This window comes from Oncorhynchus kisutch, linkage group LG4 (genome assembly GCF_002021735.2).
Source record: "Oncorhynchus kisutch isolate 150728-3 linkage group LG4, Okis_V2, whole genome shotgun sequence".
In the NCBI taxonomy this organism is placed as follows: Eukaryota; Metazoa; Chordata; class Actinopteri; order Salmoniformes; family Salmonidae; genus Oncorhynchus; species Oncorhynchus kisutch.
The window spans coordinates 21,724,859-21,750,059 of NC_034177.2; the positions used below are offsets into that span (position 1 = coordinate 21,724,859).

General features: G+C 45.2%; 1 protein-coding gene across 1 annotated transcript in view; it reads left to right on the forward strand.

Moving 5' to 3' along the window:
• LOC109889236 (A disintegrin and metalloproteinase with thrombospondin motifs 20) overlaps positions 1 to 25,201 on the forward strand; it is a 199,781-nt gene that overhangs the window by 49,826 nt on the left and 124,754 nt on the right. The window contains exons 9-11 of the mRNA XM_020480514.2: positions 1,272 to 1,418; positions 11,258 to 11,399; positions 13,188 to 13,292. Of these exons, the coding sequence (XP_020336103.1) occupies positions 1,272 to 1,418; positions 11,258 to 11,399; positions 13,188 to 13,292 (394 nt within the window). The remainder of the gene's footprint in view (positions 1 to 1,271; positions 1,419 to 11,257; positions 11,400 to 13,187; positions 13,293 to 25,201) is intronic.

The following is a 25,201-nucleotide window of genomic DNA, read 5'->3' on the forward strand; positions in this document are numbered from 1 at the left end:
CTCTCCTCAATTACCACCCCCCCCTCACCTCTCCCTGCCATCTACCACAACATGGTCACGCGTGACGAGCTGCAGTTTATAAACACCGTTGCCCGTTGTCGTTTATCAAACGTAATAAATAGTTGTATTTCACTCTCACTTTTGACAGGCACAAAGTCACAGAACACAGCCCTGGAAGAGGCTGGCAAGCAAGCAAGACACAGACAGACCAAGAGATGCACTGCCCAGTTAGGTTAGCAAGAAAGATAGACTAGAGAGAGATGAACTGCAAGCTAACACATCAACTTAACGTTACTGTTATTTTCTGACATCAAACTTGGAGAGGAGAGAACACAAGTTTACCTGATTGCTGTTCCCGCAATTCACTCACATGGTGTTTTTTTCCTCTTTTCATGACCAGAAGGACAGTTCCGCTTCATCCTCTCATCCAAGTTGTAAACATTGACACCCGCTTTGACACGAGGGGGAGGCAGGGCCCTTGCGTAGTGAGCGTATAGGCCCACCCAGCTCTGCTACAGCCTAATTGCATGGAGCATAGCCAGATAACATACAGTAGGCTAACTCATATTCGGTTAATTGGAAATACATTTTCTTCATATCATAATGTTTCTTTAGACCTGATTAAAATAAATAACGGATTTATTGTGATGGTGTGTATTAAATCTATTAGACTTTTTTATTAGACTTTTAAATGTAGATGTTCCAAAGGCCCCCCATCAGCGACTTGTGTGTGTGGAAGCCTGAAGATACTAAACATGTTTATGTTAATGAATGTTATTGTTAATTACCATGAGACCGGTAGTCTTTTGCATGACAATAACTGTCTGACAAAATGTCATGAGCGCCACAGCCCTACATCAAAAAGATGAGCAACTTTATTAGTCTATTCACTATTTAGCTGCTAGAATTAATTGAGATGTAACGCTCCATAGGCCCCCATCTCTACATCGTAGTGCCAGATCATGTTCAATGAAGACCATTGCTTAAAAAAAACTATGTTTAGTTGTCACATACAACGGAGAGGTGCAGTAAAATGTGGTGTTTTACAGGGTCAGCCTTGTAGCACGGTGCCCCTGGAGCAAGTTAGGGTTAATAAGTGCCTTGCTCATGGACACATCAACAGATTTTTCCCCTTGTCAGCTCAGTTATTTGAACCAGCAACCTTTTGGTTACTGGCCCAATGCTCTAACCACTAAGCTTTCTGATCCATTGAGCAGCCATCACCCCTTTTTCCTAATCGCTCTCTGTGTGTGTGTTCTCCTCCTCGGCAGGTTCAACATGCCCCATGATGACAACCCCAAATGCAGGGAGGCAGGCATAAAGCACCAGTATCACGTCATGGCGCCCACCCTCAACTACGACACTAGTCCCTGGTCCTGGTCAAAGTGCAGCCGCAAGTACATCACTGAGTTTCTGGAGTAGGTACCTCGTCCCTTTTTCTGTAATGTAAGAATACTCTTCCGGACACTGTAATTGTCCTAATGTACACATTTTCACAAACATACAGATTGTTATACAAATAAATATATCATGTTTTTTGGAGATACATTAATCACTGTAATAAAACATTCTAATATCTTCCTTTTTATATAAAATGCAAGACAAATAAATAACACGAGCATAAAGTGTTTGTATTCTTGGGACATAATCTGGTAAGCAAACTCTGCTACCTTCTCCAAAAGGGAGAATGTAGAGCAGGCCAGTGTAAACTGTCTCCACTGTGTTTTTCCCTGGTGTGAGACAGTATTTCCTGTTTGAAGCAGGGGTCTTCCTAGAGTGACCTGAGCGATTGATCCTCCCCTGCTCCTCTGTCTCTGCACTCAGGCAGAACCAGCTCTTGAGATGCTGGACAAACAGTCATTTAGTCAGTGGCGTGCTTTCTCCGCAAAAACGGTAACGCGGGGCAGCGGCTCATTCAGCGGGCTCCACAGCCAAGCGGTGGCCACCAACCTCTTCTGAAGGGCTTCCATTTAAGATGGGAAATGTCAGTTATAATTAGATTTTCTCTGGACATGACCCTTTGATCTCTCCTCCCGCTTTGTTGATTGTGAGCAGCCACAAAAGGCCTCCTTGTTGATGAGTTGCATCTTGAGAAGTAAGCGGTCTCTCCCGGGCGAATGCCTCCTATCGTGGCTGTAATGTTACAGGCCTGTCCCACTGCTGTACTACACAGTTTCCTACCAGCGGATGAATCCATCCATCCAGCTTTGAGTGGTTGGGTTGGAAAATTAGAAACACAAGAAAAATAATACTCCTATTCATTTTTTACTGCAGAATATTTCTGCTTATATGTCAGCTGCGTTAGAAAAGCTGAGTGTTCAGTTACTCGATGTGTGAGTGGAAGGTAAATGTCAATGGCTGTGAGCGAGACGTTCCATGCTGCATGAAGAGGATGGCTGATTTGTTTAACAGTGGGAATATTTACAGTTCTGTGTGGCTGTGGACAGGAGCGTAGGGTTCAGTGTGAAGGAGTCTCAGAGGTGGGAAAGGCAGGCCGCTGAGAGCGAGGCCCACTGATTTCGAAGTCTTCATGACTTCAACAAACGGCACCTCCACTGTCCACTTAGCTTACCTGGTCAAGTACATCCCTGTTTTGATTACCAATTGTTCTTTCAACGCACTCTAATGCACAACACTCTCCTGTCAACTTAAATATAGAGGGACCCACTAACTCTCAACCCCTCTCCTGGAGCCAACCTCCCTCGTTCTCATTTCTGTGTCTGTGTAATATGGTGAACTCCCATTGGCTGCACACCTGAGAGCTGAGTGAAAAATGTCTTTGGTGTTCTTGGTGTTTTTATGTGTAGGCCGTGATATAGACACCATTCATTCTCCTCCTGGCAGTCCTCCAACCGGTTTAAGCCATTAAACCTATATAAAGATAAAATGCAAATCTCTCTGTGTTGCCACCCACTAATTGATGTGTATACTTGTGTTGATACTACATAATCATTAGTACCGGCAAAGCCTATCATTTTACATTCCGATGCCAGGTGCCCACGTTGGGAATTATCCTAACCACACAAACATCAGATGTCTTGCTATCCTGAGCAGTTCCATTTAAAAACGTTTTTCTTACGTTTTGGTAAAAAAAATATATCTTTATGTCCTCAATTAATTCAAGATGCATTATCTGTGAAAATAAACTTTTTATAACTACTTCTTTTCTAGTTATTTGCTGTGTTAGAATGGTAATGGTTGCAGTATATCTTCCTATGAAAAGGGTCATCACTACAGTGCTGTTTGCATTTAGTTTATTACAACTGTGCAACAGGGATGTGCTGTATCATTCAATACCCTGCATCGGTCATAAAATCTGATATATGAGCAACTTCATAGCAGCTACCATCTCACGGGAAACACAGTCTGCCTTTATGGAACTCATTATGGAGTAGCTTCTTATGACAAACACTGAGAGATAACTGTAAGTTATTTGCTAAATAAACTCACTTTAAAGAAGCCTCCCAATGGTTGCCAGGTGTAGAACCCCTGTTGGTGCCATAGGGGAGTCGCATCACCTGTCTCGGGCTCCTCTGTTTTGCCAAAAAAACTGCATGCCTAATAAAAAATTGCTGCTCTTTTCCCCCATATCCATCCTGTTTTTAATCATAGGCCCATAGGGTTTCTCATTAGACGATGACAACCTGGTGAAAGATGCTTCAATATGGGGCATCATCTCTTCTCCTCCTTCTGGACTCTGACAGACAAACAGACCACTATCTTATAGCTTCAATATGGGGCATCTCTCCCTCTCTCTTCTTCTCATTTCCCTGAAGAACTGACTGACCTCATCGTAGCTTTCATCATTTGTCTCTTCCCAATGTTAGACAAACTCATTCCACCAAGCACGTGTAGACTTTTTGGGATACAAAACAAAGGGTTCCCTTTCAGTCGGTCACTCGGTGTAACATTTTATGGGGAGTCAACGACCAATCATATTCACCTGAAAACTGAAATCACGCCCAACGGGCCAATAGATTCCGATGCGACCTCGGAAGCCCTGCTTTCCTGGCTATAATACCCGGGCTCTTCAGCTCGCCTGAAGGAAGAACATGTCATACAATTTAGCTTTTCAAGTGCACGAAGACTATGAAATTTGGCTCTGACTTAGGTGTCAGTAGGGAGAGAGTAATCGTCCCCTTAGATGTTGTGAGTTTTGGGACTTGGTATCGGTTTTTGTGTTTTCTAAAAGCTACCACTTTCTGCTCTGCTTGTGTAGCTAATGCTTCCTTCCTTGGGAAGGATTTGTGTTTGCTAAAAAAACACAACATTCTGCTCTGCTTGTGTAGCCAGTGCTTCTTTGAGTAAGATGGCCAGTGGAGTAAGTTCAAAAAGGAACATTTGACCCTGCCCTAGGGCATGTGGTTTCACAATGAAAGTTAAAGATACTCACCAGTGCTGTCCTGTTTACCTGGGGTGGAAACACGCTCAGGAGACTTTGGCTCGGACCACTAGTAGTGTTGGTCAGAGTTGATAGGGGTGTCATCCCAGCTGGGTGAGGCTCTTTCCGTTTTTTCTGGCATTGTTCAGGGTTCGGATTGCAGGGTTGATATATTATCCCTGGTTGGCTCTGGAGGGTTTTCAGAGTGTGAATCGGATGGCATCATTCCGGGAAAGCCTAAATCCCAGGCTTTGGATTCGGCGTGTGAAGTGAACCATTGGTGGTAAATGCGCTTTTGATGGAGCTGTGTCGTAGGGCGGCAGATCACCTGGGGTGTATTGCCATCTTTAGCAGAGTTCCTCCAACTTTGGGGGAAGGTATTTACCTCCTGTCCCTGCAGTGGTGGGACAGGAGGTAAAATATTTAAAGAGATCACCAAAGAGCTAAAGGTGACCTGTGGTTCCCCTCATTCAGTCCGGTTATGGCGAGTTCATGAGTGTAGAGAGTATGGAGGAGGCGGGGCTCGTTTGCACACTGCTGATGGATGGAAAGCTGGCGAGTTAACTCACGAGGCTAACAAGGGGGCTAATCCGAGCACGGTGCTTTTGAATTAACAGTGACAGTTCTTGGTTCATGTCCATAGATCTGAAGGATGCATGTATTCATGTGGCCACAAATCCTCCCCACAGAAAGCTTCTGAGGTTTCATTTCGAGGGTGTGTTCTATGAGTTTCTAGTCCTGCCTTTCGGGCTCTCCGTATCGCTCCACACCTTTTCTATGTTGGTGGAGGTGTCTTTGGCACTGATGCCGTGCCAGGGGATCAGAGTATTGGCCTATCTGGATGATTGGCTGGTCATAACAAGAGAGTCGAGAGAACAGGTGGAGCTCCACACTGCCACGCTGGTTTCCCATATTCAGACTCTGGGGTTCATAGGGAATCACAAGAAAAGGTGTTTGATTCCACAGGATGATCACAACAGACTCATCCTTACTGAGAAAACACTAATTGCCATCTGTTCTTCTCAATGAGGGATGCATGCGCTCTGTTGGGAATGGATGCTTTGGCATCTCAGTGGCCTCGTACCGTAGTCTATGCATTTCCCCCGGTGGACCTGATTCAGGCCATCGTTGAGAGAGTCCGTCAGGAGTGTCTGTTGTTGATTCTGGTGGCTCCCCGTTGGCCCAGACAACCCTGGTTCACAGAGATCATCCGCCTGTTGGGCGAGGACCCGTGGAGGGTTCTGTGTAGTCGGGATATATTGTCCTGGTCGCACAGGAGAGTTGGCACCCATGAACGTGATTACGACTATACAGTTGTTGCATGCAGGACCCATGCCAAATCTTTTCAGTCTCCTGAGGGGGATTAGGTTTTTGTCGTGCCCTCTTCATGACTGTCTTGGTGTGTTTGGACCATGTTAGTCTGTTGGTGATGTGGACGCCAAGGAACTTGACGCTCTCAGCCTGTTCCACTGCAGAGAATGGGGGTGTGCTCGATCCTCCTTTTCCTGTAGTCCACAATCATCTCCTTTATCTTGATCATGTTGAGGGAGATGTTATTGTTCTTGCACCACACGGTCAGGTCTCTTACCTCATCCCTATAGGCTGTCTCATTGTTGTCGGTGATTAGGCCTACTACTGTTGTGTCATCAGCAAACTTAATGATGGTGTTGGAGTCGTTGCCTGGCCGTGCAGTCAATCGGTGTACAGGGAGTACAAGAGGGGACTGAGCACGCACCTTGGGGGGGCCCGTGTTGAGGATGGATGGTGGATGTGTTGTTACCTACCCTTACCAACTGGGGGCGGTCCGTCAGGAAGTCCAGGATCTAGTTGTAGAGGGAGGTGTTTAGTCCCATGGTCCTTAGCTTAGTGATGAGCTTTGAGGGCGCTATGGTGTTGGACACTGAGCAATAGTCAATGAATAGCATTCTCACACAGGTGTTCCTTTTGTCCATGTGTGAAAGGGCAGTGTGGAGTGCAATCGAGATTGCATCTTCTGTGGATCTGTTGGGGAAGTATGCAAATTGGAGTGGGTCTGGGGTTTCTGGGATAATGGTGTTGATGTGAGCCATGACCAGCCTTTCAAAGCATTTCATGGCTACAGACGTGAGTGCTACGGGTCAGTAGCCATTTAGGCAGGTTACCTTAGTGTTCTTGGGCACCGGGACTATGGTGGTCTGCTTGAAACATGTTGGAATTACAGATTCAGACAGGGAGAGGTTAGAAAAAATGTCAGTTAAGACACTTGCCAGTTGGTCAGTGCACGCTCGGAGTGCACATCCTGGTAATCCGTCTGGCCCTGCGGCCTTGTGAATGTTGACCTGTTTAAAGGTCTTACTCAAATCAGCTGCGGAGAGCGTTATCACAAAATCGGCCGGAACAGCTGATGCTCTCATGTGTGTTCCAGTGTTACTTGCCTCGAAGCGGGCATGAAGTTATTTAGCTCATCTGGTGGGCTCATATCACTGGGCAGCTCTTGGCTGTGCTTCCCTTTGTAGTCTGTAATAGTTTGCATGCTCTGCCACATCCGACGAGCGTCGGAGCTGGTGTAGTATGATTTGATCTTAGTCCTGTATTGACGCTTTGCCTGTTTGATGGTTCGTCGGAGGGCATAGCGGGATTTCTTATAAGCGTCCGGGTTAGAGTCGTGCTCCTTGAAAGTGGCAGCTCTACCCTTTAGCTCAGTGCAAATGTTGCCTGTAATTCATGGCTTCTGGTCGGGGTATGTACGTACAGTCACTGTGGGGATGACGTCATTGATGCACTTATTGATGAAGCCAGTGACTGATGTGGTGTACTCCTCAATACCATCGGAAGAATCCCGGAACATATCCAGTCTGTGCTAGCAAAACAGTCCTGTAGCTTAGCATCTGTGTCATCTGACCACTATCTTATTGAGCGAGTCACTGGTACTTCCTGCTTTAGTTTTTGCTTGTAAGCAGGAATCAGGTGGATAGAGTTATGGTCAGATTTGCCAAATGGAGGGCGAGGAAGAGCTTTGTATGTGTCTCTGTGTGTGGAGTAAAGGTGGTCCAGAGCTTTTTTTCTGGTTGCACATTTAGCATGAGGTAAAATGGATGTAAGTTTCCCTGCATTAATGTCCCTGGCCATTAGGAGCGCCACCTCTGGATGAGCATTTTCTTGTTTGTTTATGCAGCTCGTTGAGTGCCGTATTAGTGCCAACATCGGTTTGTGATGTTAAATAGACAGCTATGAAAAATATAGACGAAAACTCTCTTGTTAAATAGTGTGGTCTACAGCTTATCTTGAGATTCTCTACCTCAGGCGAGCAAAACCTGTTATTTTCAAATAGACACAAACCGCCACCTCTTGTTTTATCGAAGGCAGCTGTTCTATTTTGCCGATGGACCGAAAACTCCACCAGTTGTATGTTATCCACGTCGTCGTTCAGCCACGACTCAGTGAAACATAAGACATTACAGTTTATAATGTCCCATTGGTCGTGTAGTCTTCAAATCAAATCAAATGTATTTATATAGCCCTTCGTACATCAGCTGATATCTCAAAGTGCTGTACAGAAACCCAGCCTAAAACCCCAAACAGCAAGCAATGCAGGTGTAGAAGCACGGTGGCTAAGAAAAACTCCCTAGAAAGGCCAAAACCTAGGAAGAAACCTAGAGAGGAACCAGGCTATGTGGGGTGGCCAGTCCTCTTCTGGCTGTGCCAGGTGGAGATTATAACAGAACATGGCCAAGATGTTCAAATGTTCATAAATGACCAGCATGGTCAAATAATAATAATCACAGGCAGAACAGTTGAAACTGGAGCAGCAGCACGGCCAGGTGGACTGGGGACAACATGGAGTCATCATGTCAGGTAGTCCTGAGGCATGGTCCTAGGGCTCAGGTCCTCCGAGAGAGAGAAAGAAAGAGAGAATTAGAGAGAACATACTTAAATTCACACAGGACACCAGATAGGACAGGAGAAGTACTCCAGATATAACAAACAGACCCTAGCCCCCCGACACATAAACTACTGCAGCATAAATACTGGAGGTTGAGACAGGAGGGGTCAGGAGACACTGTGGCCCCATCCGATGACACCCCCGGACAGGACCAAACAGGAAGGATATAACCCCACCCACTTTGCCAAAGCACAGCCCCCACACCACTAGAGGGATATCTTCAACCACCAACTTACCATCCTAAGACAAGGCCGAGTATAGCCCACAAAGATCTCTGCCACGGCACAACCCAAGGGGGGGCGCCAACCCAGACAGGAAGATCACATCAGTGACTCAACCCACTCAAGTGATGCACCTCTGCTAGGGATGGTATGAAAGAGCCCTAGTAAGCCAGTGACTCAGCCCCTATAATAGGGTTAGAGGCAGAGAATCCCAGTGGAAAGAGGAGAACCGGCCAGGCAGAGACTGCAAGGGCGGTTCGTTGCTCCAGAGCCTTTCCGTTCACCTTCACACTCCTGGGCCAGACTACATTCAATCATATGACCCACTGAAGAGATGAGTCTTCAGTAAAGACTTAAAGGTTGAGACCGAGTTTGCATCTCTCACATGGGTAGGCAGACCATTCCATAAAAATGGAGCTCTATAGGAGAAAGCCCTGCCTCCAGCTGTTTGCTTAGAAATTCTAGGGACAATTAGGAGGCCTGCGTCTTGTGACCGTAGCGTACGTGTAGGTATGTACGGCAGGACCAAATCAGAGAGATCGGTAGGAGCAAGCCCATGTAATGCTTTGTAGGTTAGCAGTAAAACCTTGAAATCAGCCCTTGCCTTGACAGGAAGCCAGTGTAGGGAGGCTAGCACTGGAGTAATATGATACATTTTTGGGGTTCTAGTCAGGATTCTAGCAGCCGTATTTAGCACTAACTGAAGTTTATTTAGTGCTTTATACGGGTAGCCGGAAAGTAGAGCATTGCAGTAGTCCTTGCAGTAACCTAGAAGTGACAAAAACATGGATTAATTTTTCTGCATCATTTTTGGACAGAAAGTTTCTGATTTTTGCAATGTTACGTAGATGGAAAAAAGCTGTCCTTGAAACAGTCTTGATATGTTCTTCAAAAGAGAGATCAGGGTCCAGAGTAACGCCGAGGTCCTTCACAGTTTTATTTGAGACGACTGTACAACCATTAAGGTTGATTGTCAGATTCAACAGAAGATCTCTTTGTTTCTTGGGACCTAGAACAAGCATCTCTGTTTTGTCCGAGTTTAAAAGTAGAAAGTACAGTCTTGACGTGCAATCATTGGATAACAAAATGGATGAGCTCTGTTTTTATTTTACAAAATGTAAACTTTATTTAACCCTACCTGGTTAAATAAAGGTGAAAAAAAGCTAATCCGTTTTGTTATCCAATGATTGGACGTTGGCTAATAGGACTGATGGTAGAGGGGGATTACTCACTCGCTGTTGGATCATTTCAAGGCACCCAGACCTACGTTCCAGATTTCTCTGTTTCTTCTTCATGTGAATAACAGAGATTTGGGCCTTGTCGGGTGTCTGAAGTAAATCCTATACATCCGACTCGTTAAAGAAAAAAAATCTTTGTCCAGTACGAGGTGAGTAATCACTGTCCTGATATCCAGAAGCTCTTTTCGGTCATAAGAGACGGTGGCAGAAACATTGTGTACAAAATAAGTGACAAATAACGCAAAAAAACACACACAATAGCACAATTGGTTAGGAGCCCGCAAAACTGCAGCCATCTCAATCCTGCACCATCTTCAAAATCCTCTGCTTTGTGCACAGAGAAATGTCTTTTGAATTAACATGTGGTTGGGATAGCTTTGTGTCTGCATGTAAATGCAGCTTTATTCCGTCTGTATGATGCCTGGCTCCAGTTTCATAGTGACAGCATTAACTAATATTAGGTCTCAGTGAGGGGAAGTGGTGTCAATCTCACTGTTACCTAACATCAGACCAGACCACCCACATGGGACAAAAAATGTTTACATTTGACTATCATCAGTCCTGGATGGTGACACGGAGATGTTTATTTTGTGATTATGAATAACAAAGATGACATTATCCTGACTACTCTGTTGTACTGTATGAATCTTGACTGATGAAGCACTTTGCGTGATGTAGCTTTTATGTGTGCTTATTTACTGGTTGTGTGTGTGTGTGTGTGTGTGTGTGTGTGTGTGTGTGTGTGTGTGTGTGTGTGTGTGTGTGGTGTGTGTGGTGTGTGTGGTGTGTGTGGTGTGTGTGGTGTGTGTGTGTGCGTGATGGTTCCCAGCGCTCTACTCTATGTGACAGGGCTGTGATGTTGGTAAGATCTTTCTCTCTCTGTCAGAGTGATGACAAAGCCTGTTGCTACAGTCCCTAAGGTCTTGTTTACATTCTCCCCCAAGTCATACGGATCCCAATCAGGTCCTTTTCTTCACTGTGAAGATACACCCTTATTTATGGGGTGTAAAAACATGATTTGGAGGGATGGATATGATGGTGTCGTCTGTTTTGATGCAGCTTGTTTTGTTTCAACTCAATGAGAGGAGTCTGACTGTAGAGACAGTAAACTGAACGTTACAACTGGTTAAGATAATGATGCATTTAAGACATCAACTTAGCAATTCTCCCTCCTGAGATCCCATTTCCCTGACTGAACACAGACGGTATATATCCCTCTCAGACAGATAGAGAGCAGGCTCGCTACAAACCCCACTCTACAGTAATTTATAACTTCCTCAATGCAATAGGAAAAAAATAAAATACTACCCCCTGCAACCCCCGCCGGCCCCTGCAGTAAACACCACGCAGCTGTGTGTGTGTGTGCAGATTTATGCCGACCTCATCCCTCCACTAACACAGCACACACAGCCAGTTGAGGACAGACAGGACATCCACTCAGTTCAGCACAGTCCAGCAGCTATGCAAATTAATGTGTGTATGTGTTACCTTTCAGCACAGGGTACGGAGAGTGCCTGTTGGACGAGCCAGTGAGCGGGACGTACGAGCTACCCAACCACCTCCCTGGTCAGATCTACAATGCCAACCGACAGTGTGAGCTCATGTTTGGTCCCGGATCCATGGTCTGCCCTTACATGGTGAGCCAGGTTTCATTCCTCACAACCGGGTGTCTCGTAAGGGATGTCCCGATTGGCACCCTATTCCCTATATAGTGCACTACATAAGGAATAGGGTGCCATTTGGGACGTAAACTCAGTCTCTATCTCCAAAAAAGTGTCCTCAACCAAACCCCCTATGGATAATGATGTCATATGCTTCTGAGGTTCTAATGTGTCTTGTCTATGATAAGGCACTTGTGTTGAGATGATGAAGTCATAAATTTATACAGTATAGACAACACTGTACTATACCCCCCTTCCCCAGTCATTGTTTTTAATGAGCTGTCTGTATGACACACAGCTTTTGTGGTTTTATGAGACAATTAGCTTTGTTCAGGCTGCTGTGAGGGAAGCTGCTTTCCCTTCGAACAGACTTTATGCCCTCTCTGGTCTGGTTGGAGACTTCTGGAACACTGTGTGGGTAATCTATAGAGATAGTAACAGCTGCCCAAGGAGCTGTTAAAGTTACTGTCTGGTGTTCTAGAGGCTGAACTGTACATAAAGCCTGTTATACATCTCACAGTACTTACTACTGAGCAGCACAATAGAGCCTCCTGTCTGCCTGTCAATATTAGGGATTTGTAGTTTGGGGTGAAACAGTTCAATTATTCTCCTGCAGTGGGATTTTTGTAAAAGTTGTATTGTAACAGAGTTTAACGCTCCCTTCCTCTTCCTTCCCCCTCTCTCTGTCTCTCCGCCTCTCTCCCTTCCTCTTCCTTCCCTCTCTCCCTTCCTCTTCCTTCCCTCTCGCTGTCTCTCCGCCTCTCTCCCTTCCTCTTCCTTCCCCCTCTCGCTGTCTCTCCGCCTCTCTCCCTTCCTCTTCCTTCCCTCTCTCCCTTCCTCTTCCTTCCCTCTCGCTGTCTCTCCGCCTCTCTCCCTTCCTCTTCCTTCCCCCTCTCTCTGTCTCTCCGCCTCTCTCCCTTCCTCTTCCTTCCCTCTCTCCCTTCCTCTTCCTTCCCTCTCGCTGTCTCTCCGCCTCTCTCCCTTCCTCTTCCTTCCCCCTCTCGCTGTCTCTCCGCCTCTCTCCCTTCCTCTTCCTTCCCTCTCTCCCTTCCTCTTCCTTCCCTCTCGCTGTCTCTCCGCCTCTCTCCCTTCCTCTTCCTTCCCTCTCGCTGTCTCTCCGCCTCTCTCCCTTCCTCTTCCTTCCCCCTCTCGCTGTCTCTCCGCCTCTCTCCCGCATGTCTCTTTCTTCCCTCTCTCGCTGTCTCTCCGCCTCTCTCCCGCATGTCTTTCTTCCCTCTCTCGCTGTCTCTCCGCCTCTCTCCCGCATGTCTCTTCCCTCCCTCTCTCTCTGTCTCTCCACCTCTCTCCCGCATGTCTCTTCCTTCCCTCTCTCTCTGTCTCTCCGCCTCTCTCCCGCATGTCTCTTCCTTCCCTCTCGCTGTCTCTCCGCCTCTCTCCCGCATGTCTCTTTCTTCCCTCTCTCTCTGTCTCTCCGCCTCTCTCCCGCATGTCTCTTTCTTCCCTCTCTCTCTGTCTCTCCGCCTCTCTCCCGCATGTCTCTTTCTTCCCTCTCTCGCTGTCTCTCCGCCTCTCTCCCGCATGTCTCTTTCTTCCCTCTCTCGCTGTCTCTCCGCCTCTCTCCCGCATGTCTCTTTCTTCCCTCTCTCGCTGTCTCTCCGCCTCTCTCCCGCATGTCTCTTTCTTCCCTCTCTCGCTGTCTCTCCGCCTCTCTCCCGCATGTCTCTTTCTTCCCTCTCTCTCTGTCTCTCCGCCTCTCTCCCGCATGTCTCTTTCTTCCCTCTCTCGCTGTCTCTTTCCACACAGAAACAGTGCAAGAGGCTCTGGTGTACGACTGCTGAGGGGGGTCATAAAGGGTGTCGGACACAGCACATGCCCTTGGCTGATGGGACAGACTGTGGACATGGAATGGTAGGACAGGATGCTGTATTTCTTCCATTGAAGTGTAAATTGATGGTACAATGACAAACACAGTGTATTATCTACTGTAGTAGATGCTCTTACAATAAATCCACTGTTGATGTTTTGCCTTTCCATTATCAATGAGCACATTTCAAACAAAATGTTCAACTCTGTATGAAATGGATCATGATATTCTCCTTGTCTGGAACTGACAGTAGTTCTCATGTTGAGTAGGGACTGTTTGTCCTCTTTCTTCACTACAGATGTAGGATCTTAATATGTGCCAGCTTGCTACAGCAAGAAAAAATCCTTCATCAACCGGAAATGTGAATTATTATGTGCATTATAATTAATGAACATTTTTGCAGGGGTTGTAAGGCTGGGCTTTATGGCCTAAAAATCATATCTCAATTTTTTCAAACTAAGCTTTGTTGCAAGAATAAAGGTCAATACACTGCATTTGCAACAGTAATGGAATGAATTCAAGGCTTGTAAAATGATACCTACAGTAGGCTAAATAAAGCTTTTTGGGGGCTAAATATTGGCCATCAAGTATTTTTATGAAAATGCTATTTTTGTTACAAATTTAACCAGAACCATGCACAATGCACATCCAGGAATAATGACCAACTTCTGGTAACAGGAAATATAGACAATTAACACAGGTCTCATAAAGCCCACCTGCTCGTGAGTAGCCAGCTATTCTTTACATATAAAGTCTAGCAAACTTGGGTCTATTTTCTACAAGGTAGAACAGTTGAATTGTTATGAATACAGCCTTCTGTCTGTCTCCAACTGTTTGAACAACATGGCCTGTTCACTTTGTTTAGGTTTTGAAATCAAGTGGCCTACCTGGATAAGAATATACTTATTTCTCAGAATGAGAACGAGTTGCCAATTCCTTATTTAAAGGCATCGTTGTATGCTCATTGCACATTTATGAACCATAGACTAGACAGCTAGCACATAACAGTCTGGCTAAAATGCAGCAATGATTATTGATGCAGTCTGAATCCCTCTGTGAATTATTGGATGTCTATGCAGTCAGTATAAATTACTTTTCTTGGCCACAGTTAATCCTATTGTAGCTGCTCATGTAAATGTGGTCAGGTTTTATCCCCAGTGAGTAACCTGAAGCATGAGCATTAGCGTTAGCTATGTTCTGAGGCCCCAACCATCATCAAACCTCATGTTCTCATCTCCTTGGGATGCTATGCTGATTAGCACTGTTGCAGCGGGGTAGGTGTTGGGTACATAGTGACAGGCACTGAGTATGAGGGAAAGAGGTGTGAGATGGGGCTGGGGCTGGGGGAGAGAGAGGGGTTAGACAGGGCTGGAGGAATGAGTGGTGAAATGGGGCTGGGGCGAAGAAAGGGGTTGGATGGGGTTAGTGGAAAGAGGGATAAGATGGGGCTGGGGGATAGAGGGAGAGAGGGGGAGAAGTAGATGTGAAGGCCGGGACTTTGAAAGGAGATGCCGTCCGTTGTTCACAGTTGAGTCACCTTATTGTGAACCTGTGACCCTAAAACCTCTTTACAAGGTGGGTGAGTGGGTCAGTTGTCAGGCCGTAACAGAGTCCAAGGCTGAGACACGCAGGGCCACGCTTCCTCTCCCTCCACTCTGCTCTGCTCAGCTCACACAATAGACCTCACATCAATGATTCCAAAAAGGAGGAGTTGGGGGAGGAGGAGGAAAAGGAGGGAGAGGTGGGCTACGAGTATTTGTTTGCATGTGGTGGTGGTGATGGGGTGAGGGGTAGGGGACTCTCCCCCAGGAGTCTTTCCAGAACAAAAAAAAAAACAGTGTGTGCCCATGTAAGCCCAATATGTTCCATAATGTCTCTGCATTTGTTCCCTGTTCCATCCTGCTTGGTTTAGGCATGGATTACTAGACATCAATAAAGATAATTTAACTAGGGATGTCTAACATCTTAATCCAACAAAAACAGCTTCAATATAATGTAACTGTCGTGGGATAGCAACTCTAAATACCTCTGTCTCATTAACTGTGTTGGATTGTGGGAGACCATCTTGAGATGACACTGTAGTTTGGTCATGCCTGATTGTTTGCCATGATGACCACTATTCAGTATTCAGACCCCTTGACTTTTTCCACATTGTGTTACATTACAGCCTTATTCTAAAATGTTTTAAATAGTTTTTTCCCCCTCATCAAACAACACACAATACCCCATAATGACAAAGCAAAAACAGGTTATTAGACATTTTTGCAAATGTATAAAAACATGTTTTTTTTAAATATTACATTTACATAAGTATTCTGACCCTTAATTCAGTACTTTCTTGAAGCACCTTTGGCAGTGATCACAGCCTCGAGTCTTCTTGGGTATGACGCTACAAGCTTGGCACACCTGTATTTAGAGAGTTTCTCCCATTCCTCTCTGCAGATATTCTCCAGGACTGTCAGGTTGGATAGGGAGCGTTGCTGTACAGCTATTTTTAGGTCTCTCCAGAGATGTTCGATAGGGTTCAAGTCCAGGCTCTGGCTTGGCCACTCAAGGACATTCAGAGACTAGTCCCGAAGCCACTCCTGCGTTGTCTTGGCTGTGTGCTTAGGGTCGTTTTCCTGTTGTAAGGTGAACTTTCGCCCCAGTCTGAGGTCCTGAGCACTCTGGAGCAGGTTTTCATCAAGGATCTCACTTTATTTTGCTTTGTTCATCTTTGCCTCGATCCTGACTGGTCTCCCAGTCCCTGCTGCTGAAAAACATCCCCACAGCATGATGCTGCCACCACCATGCTTCACCGTATGGATGGTACCAGGTTTTCTCCAGACGTGACGCTTGGCATTCAGGCCAAATAGGCCAAATACTTCAATCTTAAATTTTGTTTCCAGGTGACTATCTCATGAAGCTGGTTGAGAGAATGCCAAGAGTGTGCAAAGCTGTCATATCAAGACAAAGGGTGGCTTCTTTGAAGAATCTCAAATATATATATTTTGATTTGTTTAACACTTTTTTGGTCACAACATGATTCCATATGTGTTATTTCATAGTTTTATGTCTTCACTATTATTCTACAATGTAGAAAATAGAGAAAAACCCCTGAATGAGTAGGTGTGTCCTAAGGCCTCTCTCTCTCTGTCTCTCTTTCACTGACTCATCCTTCTCACCTTACCCTCTCATGGTCTTTCATACCATACATCCTGTACTCTCTTTCTGTACTCTCCCTCTCTATCTCTCTCTCTCTCCTCCCTCTCTCTTTCTTTCCAAACACTGTCTCTTTTTCTCCCTCTTCCTCTCTTGCTCCCCCTCTCTCGCACTATGCTCTTTATCGCTACCTCCCCTCCCTCTCTCTCTCTCTCTCTCACTATGCTCTTTATCGCTACCTCCCCTCCCTCCCCTCCCTCTCTCTCTCTCGCACTATGCTCTTTATCGCTACCTCCCTCCCTCCCCTCTCTCTCTCTCTCTCTCTCTCTCTCTCTCTCTCTCTCTCTCTCTCTCTCTCTCTCTCTCTCTCTCTCTCTCACTATGCTCTTTATAGCTACCTCCCCTCCCTTCCTCTCTCACTATGCTCTCTGTGTGCGGCAGACCCTCTCTTCTTGCGGGGAGCTGCAGTAATACGGTCATGTGACCCTCAGCGGTGCCTCTGTCATCTGGCCCAGTGGGTCATGTGCTAACGAGGGCATCCCATCACTTGTTGTCTATAAATACTGCCACCGCCCTCCTCCTCCTCGCATCTTCTTTGAAAGGGCCCTGCCTGTGTAGCTCTGGGGCCAACTAACACGGTCAATCAGGGCCTGTCAGCCCAAAGGCAGCCCTGCCTCCAGCCTGGCCCTGCCTGAATCTACAGGCCCTCTTTTTGACGAAAACAGCCTGTCCTCCCTCTCTTATCACCAGGGCAGGCAGCTTCACAACAGCTTGGTGGGTGGCCCAACTTGAATGAAGCAAATGTGCTGTTGTTGTTGCCCACCAATTATTAAGCACCCTGCCCAGTGTTTAGTTCTGAGTGTGTGGTTGAAGGACAGCTCTGTTGAAAGTTTTTTTGTGTGATTTGTTCTGTGTGGTGTGATGGATGGAACTATCAATTGCGTTCATTTTCAAGACCATCAATTCTTCAGAGTTCTCCATTTTAGTTGGGTTTTTTAGTTGTTCAATTTTAGTTGAAACTATAAAGTTTCCTGACTCATTTTCGTAAGGTTGTTTTGAATGACTTGTGTCAGTGAAAAGCCAGAGAGGAAGTCCTGGTTTTATTATTCCAGTCAGAACATTCCTCATAACTACATTCTGCTCTCCTCTTGTTTCAGCCAATTAGAGAGAGATTGTGAAGTCTTGAAAAGCAGAGCCAGGCTGAGGCAGAATAGAATGTGTTGGCTGAGACGGTGAACGTTGGCTGAGGTGGCGATTGTTGGCTTGGGCCCCTTGCAGCGATACAGACTAGTGTCGTACGATGCTGACTGTGAGCTGAGGCTCTGGAATCTCTGACTCGTATCAATGTCACTCTCTGCTAATCTCTGGGATGTTTCCACTTTCCATCATCACAGACCTGTTGCTTTGGCTGAACAAGTGGATTCTTGTTTTGCTAGCTCTCGCTGACATATACTTTCTCTGTGTAATATTGTACAATAGTGATGGTAGCTTTCGGCGACTCAGGATGGATTTAATTTTGATTAGGTAGCAGGAGGTTGCTACGTGACAAATTGGGACGATAAAATACTAAGCCCTTCACAATGGAAGGCTTTTTAAGCATGCTCTATAATACATCATAACATTTCTTCCTAGCTAACTTTCTGATTTTAATCAACATATTAAGACAATTTAATACCTGAACATCACTATCTGCAATGAACATTATAAAGCAAATATAAGTAATAATCCGGAGAGGCAGATATCTACCTAAAGAGGAGGAGGTAGCCTAGTTTGACTCAAGGTTGAAGATACCCAGGTTAGGATCTTAATAATTCCATGAGGAAGCTTTTGAAAATAAACCAATTAGAATATTAGAATCCTGTCTTAACCTTTGTTATCTTTAACCTAGGATTGAATCTGTCTATGTGAAATGAGAGAGGAATAAACACCAAAGGTAAAAGTATCTGAAGTACAGGTGAATGGAACAGCTTACGGGCCAAACCACTAATTCAAACTAATGATAACCTTCCACTGCTGAGTAGAGAGGATCGTGTGAGGGGTTGAGAGGGTGGCTCTCAGCTTGTGGTTGCATCACCCCTGTAAGCCCCTCTCTCACCTCTTAGAACACGAGGAAGAACACCGTGTCCCATGATGTTTCACATTTCACTGAAAATAAGTTGATTTTTAAACCTTATGCATACCCCAAATATAAAACCACTATAGCAAACACCATCTACCTCATCTACCTCAACTGCTCAACTGCTCCTAACCTTAAAGATGGGGTGAAACAGTGCCACTGTCCGCCCCGCGGCCTTGTAATTGTTTTTGTTTTGTTGAAGAAGCAGAGCTGGAGAGCGTTGCGCATCGTGATTATTATTTTTTTCATTCCCGAGAAGTATGCTGCTGTTCCATCGCTCATAAAATTATGTCACAAATTCTACAGCACAAAGTCAGTCATGTCTGAGGTCTAAATGTAATAATGACTCGATAATCCATGCCTTCTGGGAATGTTATAAAGTCCAAAAGTTATGGGCGGAGTAAGAAAAATGTCTGTCAGAAGTATTACAATGTAAATGTACTTTTAATCCGTCTGTCTGCATATTGCAAGACATGGCATATGAGGGTGCAGTGCGATACCCGATGGGTTGGGTGATACTTCTCGTCAATCATCAAAAAAAAGTATACTTAAAAAATGGAAATCGACCTATCCTCCATCGTTGACTCAATGGAACGGTCAAATGCTTTATCTAAAAATTGAAAGTGCGTGGCCTACAGAGAGAAACAAAATAGCGCAGTTTGAGGCCATGTGGCGGAAAGTGATGTGGGCGCTGGAGATGGGTGTGTGTGCTAGTGGGTCTAGGCAGGTGTGATGTAGTTGATGTTTGTAGGATGTTGTCATTTGATTGTGTATGTTTTGTGTTGTTTATATATATATATATATATGTATATACAATACTGTGCAAAAGTTTTAAGCAGATGTGAAAAGTTACTTTGCATTTTGTTAATTTATAAATATAATCTATTAACATGTCTATTTTTGAAAGCATTCTTACTTTACAGAATGTTTTCACACCTGCCTAAAACTTTTGCACAGCACTGTATATACAATGAATAACATTTCGGGAAATTGGGTCGAGACTTTGTTTTTTTACATTTTACCTTTATTTTACTAGGCAAGTCAGTTAAGCGCAAATTCTTATTTTCAATGAAGGCCTAGGAACAGTGGGTTAACTGCCTGTTCAGGGGCAGAACGACAGATTTGTACCTTGTCAGCTCGGGGATTCGAACTTGCAACCTTTCGGTTACTAGTCCAACGCTCTAACCACTAGGCTACCCTGCCGCCCCATTATTATTAAATAGCCTAACTAAAATATGTCTTGTCTTGTTAAACTACATAGAATTGCAGGAAATGAGTTTCAAAACAACAAGTCCTCAAATTAAACAAAATCAAGCTGGTGGTGTATTTAATATAGGCTCTCAATAAACAAAAATAAAAATAAAAAGGGGGCATGACATTTTACAAATGTGAAAAAGAGGGCCTGGGCCAAAAAGGTTGGGAACCCCTGTCTAATCAGCCAGCTGAACTTAGAGGAGAGCAGATGCTTGTTGGTTTGCTGCTAGCTAACCGTTCTCTCTCTCCCTCAACAACTTGATGGCTCCCTAAATGTTCTTAAAAAGGATCTGACCCTTTTTTTTCAATTTTCGCCTAAAATGACATACCCAAATCTAACTGCCTGTAGCTCGAGCCCTGAATCAAGGATATGCATTTTCTTCCAATCAAATCAAATTGCATTGGTCACATACACATGGTTAGCAGAAGTTAATGTAAGTGTAGCGAAATGCTTGTGCTTCTAGTTCCGACCATGCAGTAATATCTAACAAGTAATCTAACAATTTCACAACAACTACCTTATACACACAAGTGTAAATGAATGAATAAGAATATGTACATATAAATATATGGATCAGTTATGGCCGAACGGCATAGGCAAGATGCAGTAGATGGTATAGAGTACAGTATATACATATGAGATGAGTAATGTAGGGTATGTAAACATTATATAAAGTGGCATTGTTTAAAGTGACTAGTGATACATTTATTACATCCAATTTGTAATTATTAAAGTGGCTAGAGATTTGAGTCAGTATGTTGGCAGCAGCCACTCAATGTCAGTGATGGCTGTTTAACAGTCTGATGGCCTTGAGATAGAAGCTGTTTTTCAGTCTCTCGGTCCCAGCTTTGATGCACCTGCTGCTGTAGCGGGCCTTGACCTCACCTTCTGGATGATAGCGGGATAAACATGCAGTGGCTCGGGTGGTTGTTGTCCTTTATGATCTTTAGGGCCTTCCTGTGACATCGGGTGGTGTAGGTGTCCTGGAGGGCAGAGAGTTTGCCCCCGGTGATGCGTTGTGCAGACCTCACTACCCTCTGGAGAGCCTTGCGGTTGTGGGAGGAGCAGTTGCCGTACCAGGCGGTGATATAGCTCCGAGGGCCCTCACCTCCTCCCTGTAGGCCGTCTCGTTGTTGTTGGTAATCAAGCCTACCACTGTAGTGTCATCTGCAAACTTGATGATTGAGTTGGAGGCATGCATGGCCACGCAGTCATGGGTGAACAGGGAGTACAGGAGAGGGCTGGGAACACACCCTTGTGGGGCCCCAATGTTGAGGATCAGCGGGGTGGAGATGTTTCCTACCCTCACAGGGCGGGGTCGAGACCCAGGGTCTCAAGCTTAATGACGAGTTTGGAGGGTACTATGGTGTTAAATGCTGAGCTGTAGTCGATGAACAGCATTCTTAAATAGGTATTCCTCTTGTCCAGATGAGTTAGGGCAGTGTGCAGTGTGATTGCGATTGCGTCGTCTGTGGACCTATTGGGGCGGTAGGCAAATTGGAGTGGGTCTAGGGTATCAGGTAGGGTGGAGGTGATATGATCCTTGACTAGTCTCTCAAAGGACTTCATGATGACAGAAGTGAGTGCTACGGGATGATAGTTGTTTAGCTCAGTTACCTTAGCTTTCTTGGGAACAAGAACAATGGTGGCCCTCTTGAAGCATGTGGGAACAGCAGACTGGGATAGGGATTGATTGAATGTGTCCGTAAACACACCAGCCAGCTGGTCTGCGCATGCTCTGAGTACGCGGCTAGGGATGCCGCCTGGGCCGACAGTCTTGCGAGGGTTAACACGTTTAAATGTTTTACTCACGTTGGCTGCAGTGAAGGAGAGGCCACAGGTTTTGGTAGCGGGCCATGTCGGTGGCACTGTATTGTCCTCAAAGCGAGCAAAGAAGTTGTTTAGTTTGTCAGCAAGCAAGACATCGGGGTCCGTGACGGGGCTTGTTTTCTTTTTGTAGTCCGTGATTGACTTTAGACCCTGCCACATACCTCTCGAGTCTGAGCTGTTGAATTGCAACTCTACTTTGTCTCTATGCTGACGCTTAGCTTGTTTGATTGCCTTGCGGAGGGAATAGCTACACTGTTTGTATTCGGTCATGTTTCCAGTCGCCTTGCCCTGATTAAAAGCAGGTGTTTGTGCTTTCAGTTTTGTGCGAATGCTGCCATCAATCCACGGTTTCTGGTTGTGGAAGGTTTTAATTGTCGCCGTGGGTACAACATCACCGATGCACTTGCTAATAAACTCTCTCACCGAATCAGAGTATACATCATTGTTGTTGTTCGACGCTATCCGGAACATATCCCAGTCCACGTGATTGAAGCAATCTTGAAGCATGGAATCAGATTGGTCGGACCAAGGTTGAACAGACCTGAGCATGGGCGTTTTCTGTTTTAGTTTCTGTCTATAGGCTGGGAGCAACAAAATGGAGCCGTGGTCAGATTTGCCGAAAGGAGGGCGAGGGAGGGCTTTGTATGCGTCGCGGAAGTTAGAGTAACAATGATCCAGAATTTTTCCAGCCTGGGTCGCGCATTCGATATGCTGATCAAATTTAGGGAGCCTTGTAAATGCTGCCTCAGGATATGTGGTTTCCAGTTTACATATTGTCCAATGAAGTTCTTTCAGGGCCGTCGAGGTGTCTGCTTGGGGGGGGGATGTACACGACTGTGATTATAATCAAAGAGGATTCTCTTGGTAGATAATGCAGTCGGCATTTGATTTAAATGAATTCTAGGTCTGGTGAACAAAAGACTTGTATGTTCCTGTATGTTGTTATGATCACACCACAACTCGTTAATCATAAGGCATACACCCCCGCCATTCTTCTTACCAGAGAGATATTTGTTTCTGTCGGCGCGATGCGGGAAGATACCAGTTGACTGTATCGACTCGGATAACGTATCCCGAGTGAGCCATGTTTCCGTGAAACAGAGAATGTTACAATCTCTGATGTCTTTCTGGAAGGCAACCCTTGCTCGGATTTCGTCTACCTTTGTTGTCAAGAGACTGGACATTGGCTAGTAGTATACTCGGGAGCGGTGTGCGATTTGCCCGTCTACGGAGCCTGACCAGAAGACCCCACCGTCTGACCCTTCTGCGGCGCCGTTGTTTTGGGTCGCCTGCTGGGATCCGATCCATTGTCCTGGGTGGTGGACCAAACAGAGGATCCGCTTTGGGAAAGTCGTATTCCTGGTCGCAATGTTGGTAAGCTGACGTTGTTCTTATATCCAATAGTTCCTCCCGGCTGTATGTAATAAGACTAATAAGATTGCCTAGGATAACAGTGTAAGAAATAATACATAAAAAAACGAAATACTGCATAGTTTCCTAAGAACGCGATGTGAGGTGGCCATCTCTGTCGGCGCCTGACTGTACATTGGTACCATTTGAAAGGAAAAACTTTTAAGTTTGTGAATATGTGAAAGGAATGGAGGAGAATATAATTCATTAGATCTGGTAAAAGATAATACAAAGAAAAAAGCAACTGTTTTTTGTATTTTTTTCTATAAAATCTCTAAAATGCAAGAGAAAGGTCATAATGTATTATTCCAGCCCAGGTGCTGTTTAGATATTGGCTACTAGATGGCAGCAGTGTTTGTGAAAAAAAATTGACTGATCCAATGAACCTTTGCATTTCTGCAAAAAAAAATTATCAAGACTGCCCAAATGTGCCTAATTTGTTTATTAATAACTTTTCATGTTCAAAATTGTGCACGCTCCTCAAACAATAGCTTGGTATTATTTCCCTATAATGGCTACTGTAAGTTGTACTGTACAGTTTGATTAACAAGAATGTAAGCTTTCTGCCAATATCAGATATGTCTATGTCCTGGGAATCGTTCTTACTACATTAGCCTACATTAGCTCAACAGTCCACCAATCCTGAAGAAGTTTTAAGCAACAACGTGTGTGTGTGGTGTGAAAATGACAAATTGAAGCAACAGTTGGGCAATTTTATCTCACAAGGCCTTCAAATGCCTTAGGCATGGCCCCAGATGCTGCAGAGAAACCCCCCCCCTACATACACACACTCACCACACACCCCACACACATGGCTGATTTAATCTTTCTGTTTTTTTTAAACCCACATAATCTTTTCAAGTAAAAACAAAAACATATTAAACATCAAGTGCCTGCAGTGAGGGGAATGCCTTAAAGGCTTACAGGGGCTTTGGTCCTATCTGACAGCCAACCCCTTGTGTTTGACATTTGCTCAGGTCTCACCGCCCAGCAGCACCGCAGCGGTCATCCCCTGTCCCATACAATCCTCTAACATGAGGGTGGTTGAGGGTACCAGGGGGATATTCTATGTGTGTGTGAGAGGGGGGGGGTATTTGGTGTTCAGTATTTTCTCAACCCAAAGGCCCGGCTCAACACCGTGTGTTCATGGCCCCGGGCTGTTTACACCTTCCTGACATCATGTACAGGCCTTATACTCCATCATTGCTCTTTAGAGTATATTATACTAGCCCTGGACAGGGAAACCATGCCAGATTAGAGATGTGTGTGTCTGTGTGCGCGCGTGTGTGTGTGTCTGCGGTATGGAAGGGATATCCACAGGTATTCACCCCAGGTCATGGCTTAGCTCAGGGTTACATTAATGCTTAGGCATACACGGGGACACCTCAATCTCACCTCAATCTCATGGTAGCATCTCATCATGCTACCATGACATCCAAAACCAAAGAAGGTGGGAGTAACAGGGTGTCGAAAGCGTAACAGTAACATTTTTCTCAGTCACAGGTGAAGGATCTTTTAAACAAACAAAAAGGGTTCTATAAGCAGTTGTTACAACAACAAGAAAATAGCTTCAAGAGCTTTGTCCAAATAATGATGGACTCAGCTAACAAAAAAATGGACGATCTGACCAGAGGTCCAGGACCTTAAGAACAGTTTGCAGTTCTCCCAAGGAGAGGTGGATGTCTTGAGACATGCAGCAATATGACAACAAACTGTCCACGCGTGATGACATCAGCACTGTCTGTGAATCATTATTAACAATGACTGGGAAAGCTGACTAGAGGGACAAAATCCAGGAGGAATAACATCGTTATGGATGGCATAGAGTCTTCACAGGCCGAGTCTGAGGAGAACGTTTCAAAAGAAATATCACTGAAAAGCTGCTGATAGATCATACAAAGATTGAGGTGGAACGCTTCCAAAGGTCTGGAAAACCTGGAACCAGCCTAGATGACAGACCCAGGCCGCTAGTGGTTAACTTCCTATGGTTTAGGGACAAGATAGCTGTTCTAGATAGAGCAAAGAACTTGAGAGGAACCAACATATTCCTTAACAAGGACTACTCGGAAGCTATGCGCCAGAGGAGGAAAGAACTTATCCCAGCCATGAAAGCTGCCATAGAGCATGGGGACATTGCTTACATCTGCTACAATAGGCACATTCTCCACTCTCCCGCCCATTCTCCACCCTCCCGCTCATTC